Below are 6,627 nucleotides of genomic sequence, written 5' to 3'. Positions count from 1 at the left end.
TCTCCCTTATAGACAATCCTGACGATGTCTCCTCTTCCGCTGACCTCAAGTCCGCCCCCTCTCTCCATCTCCACCTCTGCCTGGTGCAGACCTCCCAGAGCTCTCCCCTGGGTCCTGCTATAGGACCTCCGAACCCTTCTGCTTCACTCTTGTCTCCTTCCGGTCCATTCTCCACTAGGAAGCTGGAGGGACCTTTCCAAAATGGGGGGTCACTCCCCTGACTAAAGCCCTTCCACAGCTTTCTTTTGCTCTCATCAGTAACCAAACTCCTGCTCACAGTTCAAGACCTGGCCCCTGCCTTCCTCCTCCGCAGCCTCGCAACCTCACCTACCATCTCTCTCCCCTGTGCTCTCTGTCCTGCAGCCATGCTGGCTTCTGCAGTTCCTCAGCCCTGACTCACTGCTATGCCACAGGGCCTTTGCACATCTGTTCCTCTTGCTTCCCCAGCATTTTCCTCATGCCCTCTCCAGAATCCATCCTCTTGTTCTTCGAAGGCTGCTACACAAATGTGATTTCCTTAGGGAGGCCTTCCCCCTTGTCTCTCCCACCAGGCCAGTTTCATTGTGATACCTAGTCACAGCACTTCTCACAGTGGGTGGTTGTACACTCATTTGTCTGGTTGTCTGATTGGCTTCTGCCTCCCTCATCAGACTGTGAGCAACACAAGAGCAGGAGCCTGGTCTCTCTCTGCCCATCATTGTACCTAACAGAGTGCCTAGTAGCCGACGGGCACTCAATAAATGTTGACTGAATGTAGCAAATGAGAAGTGTGTAAGGTACCTGATAGGACATAAAGTTGGCTCATTATTATTATTCAGGGAAGGCTTCCTGGAGGGGGTGGGGTTTGAGCAGGACCTTGAGGCCCTGGGGAGTGGGGGGTGGGCAGAGCAAAGGCGAAGCTCCTGGCTTGGAGGGTCTGGACAAGCCACACCTTTGCCTCTCGTCTCATTTCTCATTTGTAAAACGGGCTAGGGTTGGATAAAGTGACAGGAGGCTCAGAGCTTTCCACGGCCCTGGCATCCTCACAGCCCTCCATCGTCTACTCAAGAGGGTTAACCCCCACAGCTGGTCTAGATCCAGCCGAATCGAACCAGTTTTGTGCAGACCCGTGTCCTCCCAAGTCCGGGCTATCCGGTCTGCAGTCCCTCGGTCGACCACCGGGCGGCGCTCGGAGACCAGCCGCGTGGCCTTCGGTCCCCGCGAAGACGCACCCGCGGCTTGTCGGGTGCCCGGGCCCGCCCCTCGCAGCCTCCCTCCCGCCCTCCCTTCCTGTCCGCGGCGTCCGGGCCGTCGGCCGCCAGCAGCCATGCAGGGCGCGCGGGCCTGGCGGTGCCGCGGCCTCTTGCTGCCCCGCACCGCGCCGGGCCTCGCCGCGAGCCGCAGGTATGCGCGGGCAAGGGGGCCGCTCTGGCGCCCTGAGCCTGCGGGGCCCCGGGGCCAGTCTTCCCGGCGCTGGTCCCCTGTGCCTGCCCGGCCACCTCCCCACCCTCAACCCCGTGCCTACTTCCCCGAGTCCGCTCCCTAGACCTGGCCCAGACAGTAACCCCCTCCTCCCTTCCTGCCCTCCAGCTGCAGGGCTAGCTTGCCCCAGGGACTCTGTTCTGACACCACCTCCTGGAAGCCCTCCTTGAACCCCAATGCTGGGCCAAGGGTCCTTGTCCAAAAGCACCCTGGGCTGGCCTGTTACAGTCCTTAACGCTGCAGGGGCCTGTCATTACTTAGACCTGCCTTACAGTGCCACTGTCCCAGGCTGAGCCCCCTGAGATCAGGGCCAGTTTCTGATTCTTTGGGGGTCATGGGGTGTCTGGCACAGGACCTGGCCCCCCAGAAGTGCCCAGTGGGTGGATGTTGAGTGAGGGAGTCCCTGATGCCGAGTTTCTTCTCATTGCCCCTCACCTGGCCCAGTCCCACACCCAGCAGGCGACAGCCTTCCTGCCCAGATCACACCCAGGCAGGCATGCCAGAGGGATACCTCCAGCCCAGCCACCCTGGGGTGGGGCCCGGTGAGGGGAAGAGAATGGAGCCTGAAGGACCATTCCACCCACTGTGACACCCCCTGACCTCACAGTCATCACCCTTCCCACCGCCAGGTCTGAGAGGTTGGGGGAGACTAACCTGGCAGGGAGCCCCCAATGAGCCACCTTTCTTCATCCCCCCAAAAACACAAGGGGGAGCGCAAAGGCCACGGTCTCCCCCGTGGTTCAGAAAGGTGGGTTGGGCTGGGAACAGGGGGGTTCCAGGAGGGGTGCCAGAGGGCAGAGTGGGGTCAGGTGGGCCTCTGGGGTCAGTGTAGGGGGAGGCGGTGGAGACTCCTCGCCTGACCCGCCTGCCCACAGCAGGGGTAGCTCCTCCCGGGACAAGGACCGAAGCGTGACGGTCAGTAGTTCAGTGCCCATGCCGGCTGGAGGGAAGGGGAGCCGAACTAACTGCTCTAAGTCCACACCCCAGAAAGTCCCCAACCGCCTGATCAGTGAGAAGTCACCGTACCTCCTGCAACATGCCTACAACCCTGTGGACTGGTGAGTCCCTCTCCTGATGCCCTCCCGGGGCAGCTGGACCCTCACCCCTTCTACCCCCCACTGCCCACCCCCGCCCGGACTAGTGAGTGACGCCCCACCCTGCCGGGTCTAGGTACCCCTGGGGGCAGGAAGCCTTCGACAAGGCCAGGAAAGAAAACAAGCCAATTTTCCTTTCAGGTACTGCACCCACCTTCCCTGGGCTGGGTGAGGGGAGTGGTGGTGGATAAGGGAAGGGTCCCCTGGGCCTGGGGGCCTCCCAGGAAACTACAGGCCAGGGCCTCTCTGGCTCAGCTGCGGCCCTTTGGCTGGCCCCCCTCCGACCAGTCACTGGTCCCCCCGGGCCCCGTGACCCCATTCCAGTGGGGTACTCCACCTGCCACTGGTGCCACATGATGGAGGAGGAGTCCTTCCAGAACGAGGAGATTGGCCGCCTGCTCAGTGAGGACTTTGTCAGCGTGAAGGTTGACCGGGAAGAGCGGCCTGACGTGGACAAAGTGTATATGACCTTTGTGCAGGTGAGTGGTCTTCCCTTGGAGGAGTGGATGCCCGTGCACGCGGGGCCGCTCCCCTCACCTTGGCCCTCTCTCCGCCAGGCCACCAGCAGTGGTGGGGGCTGGCCCATGAGTGTGTGGTTGACTCCCAACCTACAGCCCTTCGTGGGGGGCACCTATTTCCCCCCTGAGGATGGCTTGACCCGAGTTGGCTTCCGCACAGTGTTGATGAGGATACGGGAGCAGGTGGGTGTGCGCTGGGGAGTGGGGGGCCGGGGGTCAAGGGTGAGGGAACAAGGGCCCCCACCCTGTGCTGACCTCCAGGTCTGCCCCTGCCTCCCATAGTGGAAACAGAACAAGAGTACCCTGCTGGAAAACAGCCAGCGTGTCACCGCAGCTCTGCTGGCCCGGTCGGAGATCAGCATGGGTGACCGCCAGCTGCCACCCTCCGCTGCCACCACGAACAGCCGCTGCTTCCAGCAACTGGACGAGGGCTATGATGAGGAGTATGGCGGCTTCGCCGAGGCCCCCAAGTTCCCCACGCCAGGTCAGTGCCCCCCGCCCCATGACTGCTCCAGCCCCGGCCTGGCCTTCTGACGCCTACCCTAGTAAGTGATCTCCTGACTCTCGTCTTGCTTATTAACCTCCCACTCTCCTGTCTGGCCAGTGACCTCCTGAGCCCCAGCCTGTCTGTCAGTAGCTATCTATTGAAGCCCTGACTGCTGGTCTTATCAGGGACCCTCCAACGCTGACCTAGGTAACGATCACCTGTCCTGTGGGTTGACCTCCTGACCCTCAGCCTGTCCAGAGAGACTGCCTGTTGAGTGAACCCTTAACCCCCACCTGGCCAAAGTCCTGATCACCCAGATCTCGGCCCCTTTGTCCTCCCCGGTCTCTCACCCGCGTGCTCTCGGTGTCTGCAGTGATCCTGAGCTTCCTGTTCTCCTACTGGCTCAGCCATCGGCTAACTCAGGATGGCTCTCGGGCCCAGCAGATGGCCTTGCACACGCTGAAGATGATGGCCAACGGGGGCATCCGAGACCATGTGGGGCAGGTGAGAGGGGGCTAGGCATTCCCTGGAGAGGGCAGCAGGCGGCAGCGGGGTGGGGACGGCATCTGGGATCGGCCTCCAGCCCCGCGTTCCTCCTGGCACAGGGCTTCCACCGCTACTCCACGGACCGCCAGTGGCACGTCCCCCACTTTGAGAAGATGCTGTATGACCAGGCACAGCTCACGGTGGCCTATTCACAGGCCTTCCAGGTGACCCCTGATCCCAGCCCAGAGCAGAGACCCAGCCTGTCCACCTGGTGCCTGGCTGCCCCTTTGCAGGGCTTTCCTGGTGACTTGTGGCTCTCCCTTAACCTCACCCCTAATTCTCTCTCATATGTCCACTACCCAGCTTCCCTCCCTACCTTCCTGGGAGAACGCTCACTGCCCCTTGTACCTAGCTTCCTCTGCTTACAGCCTCCTTCTTTCCCACTCAGATCTCTGGTGATGAGTTCTACTCCGAAGTTGCCAAAGGCATCCTGCAGTACGTGGCTCGGAACCTGAGTCACCGGGTGTGTGTCCACTAAGGCAGGCGGGTCTGGCTGCGGGAGGGCTCCGGGCCTCCACTGGCTGCCCTGAAGGCTGGGGCCAGCCAACTCTACCCTCCCCACAGTCTGGAGGCTTCTACAGTGCAGAGGACGCAGACTCGCCCCCGGAGCGGGGCATGAGGCCCAAAGAGGGTGCCTTCTATGTGTGGACAGTCAAAGAGGTCCAGCAGCTCCTCCCCGAGCCCGTGCTGGGCGCCACCGAGCCTCTGACCTCGGGCCAGCTCCTCATGAAGCACTATGGGCTCACGGAGGCCGGCAACATCAGCCCCAGTCAGGTGAGGACTGCTGGGTCACGGGAGGGGTCCTGAAGCCGGACAGGCAAGCGGACTCCCTCAGACAAGGGCTGTTTTCTTCAGGACCCAAAGGGGGAGCTGCAGGGCCAGAACGTGCTGACCGTCCGGTATTCACTGGAGCTGACTGCTGCCCGCTTTGGCCTGGAAGTGGAGGCCCTACGGACCTTACTCAACTCAGGCCTCGAGAAGCTTTTCCAGGCCCGGAAACATCGGCCGAAGCCGCACCTGGACAGCAAGATGTTGGCGGCCTGGAACGGTGGGGTGGCTGTCTGAGGCCTGATCCGTTTATAGAATAACCCTTCATAAGGGCCCTTATGTATGATAGGCACCTGCTAAATAGTAATTTTTCCTTTATCAATGAACCTGATAAAGGAAATGAGCAAAATGAGCAAACTGAGGCCTAGAGGGTTACGGTAATCCAACCGAGGTCACACACAGGGACAGGAGTCCAGCTCTGCCTGGCGCTGGAGCTCAAACTCTTACCCGTTTACCCTATTGCTCCAGGGAGGTGTCAGAGCTTGGGGGGTTGGGATGGACATACCGGGAGGGGCCCAGCCGGCGTCACAGCCACTCGTGTCTCCTACCTCCAGGACTGATGGTCTAAATAGTAATTTTTCCTTTATCAGGTTCATTGTCCTTAATTTACAAATGAGCAAACTGAGGCCTAGAGAGTTACGGTAATCCAACCGAGGTCACACACAGGGACAGGAGTCCAGCTCTGCCTGGCGCTGGAGCTCAAACTCTTACCCGTTTACCCTATTGCTCCAGGGAGGTGTCAGAGCTTGGGGGGTTGGGATGGACATACCGGGAGGGGCCCAGCCGGCGTCACAGCCACTCGTGTCTCCTACCTCCAGGACTGATGGTGTCTGGCTTTGCTGTGACCGGGGCTGTCCTGGGCCAGGAGAGGCTGATCAACTATGCCATCAATGGTGCCAAGTTCCTGAAGCGGCACATGTTTGACGTGGCCAGTGGCCGCCTAATGCGGACCTGCTACGCAGGCTCTGGGGGGACCGTGGAGCACAGGTGGGGGGCCGGGCAGTCCGGGAAGGCTTTCCTCCTTGGGCATCCCATGCTTTTCTCTCTTCCCCACTTCTCCTCTCCGGGTGGGCACTAGTCCTGCCTCTGCTTTCTGCCCACTATGAGCTCTTAATCTCCCTGGGACCATTTGCTCATCTGGGAAATGGGCTAACGGGACCTACCCAAGAGCTAGATTTTGAGGGTTAAACGAAAGCACGTGAAAAGGGCCTCCTCTGTGAAAGCCCCTCTCTCCCTGTCCTGTCTCCTCCCCAATGCCCGTCCCCCCAGCAACCCGCCCTGCTGGGGCTTCCTGGAGGACTACGCCTTCGTGGTACGGGGCCTGCTGGACTTGTACGAGGCTTCACAGGAGAGCGCGTGGCTCGAGTGGGCTCTGCGGCTGCAGGACACGCAGGACAGGCTCTTCTGGGACTCCCAGGGTGGCGGCTACTTCTGCAGTGAGGCTGAGCTGGGGGCTGGCCTGCCCCTGCGTCTGAAGGACGGTCAGTGAGGATGTGGAGCTGGCCTGGGGTCCTGGACCCAACCGGGGCTTGGGTTTCCCTGGGGGAGGCGTAAGTGCAGTGTGGTGGTGAAGAGACAGCATGGGCAGGGGCCAGGCCCTTCTGGGCTCACATCTTTACCACTCATTAACCGAGTGACGTTGGGCTGGTCTCGTTGCATTTCAGACCCTCAGATTCTTTTTTTTTTTTTTTTA

At 60.8% G+C, this 6,627-nt stretch overlaps 1 protein-coding gene across 2 annotated transcripts in view; it reads left to right on the top strand.

Annotated features, from left to right (window-relative positions):
* The first annotated feature begins 1,280 nt into the window (after nt 1–1,280).
* Nucleotides 1,281–6,627, top strand: part of SPATA20 (spermatogenesis associated 20) — a 9,786-nt gene continuing 4,439 nt past the window's right edge. Inside the window, exons 1-13 of one of the 2 annotated variants that reach the window (XM_024130535.3) lie at nt 1,281–1,383; nt 2,340–2,519; nt 2,632–2,696; nt 2,880–3,034; nt 3,113–3,256; nt 3,356–3,557; nt 3,934–4,064; nt 4,166–4,270; nt 4,495–4,569; nt 4,671–4,880; nt 4,962–5,154; nt 5,753–5,921; nt 6,204–6,415. In XM_024130535.3, coding sequence (XP_023986303.1) covers nt 1,307–1,383; nt 2,340–2,519; nt 2,632–2,696; nt 2,880–3,034; nt 3,113–3,256; nt 3,356–3,557; nt 3,934–4,064; nt 4,166–4,270; nt 4,495–4,569; nt 4,671–4,880; nt 4,962–5,154; nt 5,753–5,921; nt 6,204–6,415 — 1,918 coding nt within the window. In that variant the 5' untranslated portion in view covers nt 1,281–1,306. Of the gene's footprint in view, nt 1,384–1,869; nt 2,210–2,339; nt 2,520–2,631; nt 2,697–2,879; nt 3,035–3,112; nt 3,257–3,355; nt 3,558–3,933; nt 4,065–4,165; nt 4,271–4,494; nt 4,570–4,670; nt 4,881–4,961; nt 5,155–5,752; nt 5,922–6,203; nt 6,416–6,627 lie in introns of those variants that run through there. The other variant, XM_028499677.2, reaches the window with a different exon arrangement.

The sequence above is a fragment of the Physeter macrocephalus genome, chromosome 14 (genome assembly GCF_002837175.3).
Source record: "Physeter macrocephalus isolate SW-GA chromosome 14, ASM283717v5, whole genome shotgun sequence".
Taxonomy (NCBI): domain Eukaryota; kingdom Metazoa; phylum Chordata; class Mammalia; order Artiodactyla; family Physeteridae; genus Physeter; species Physeter macrocephalus.
This window is presented reverse-complemented; position numbering and strand designations above follow the sequence as displayed.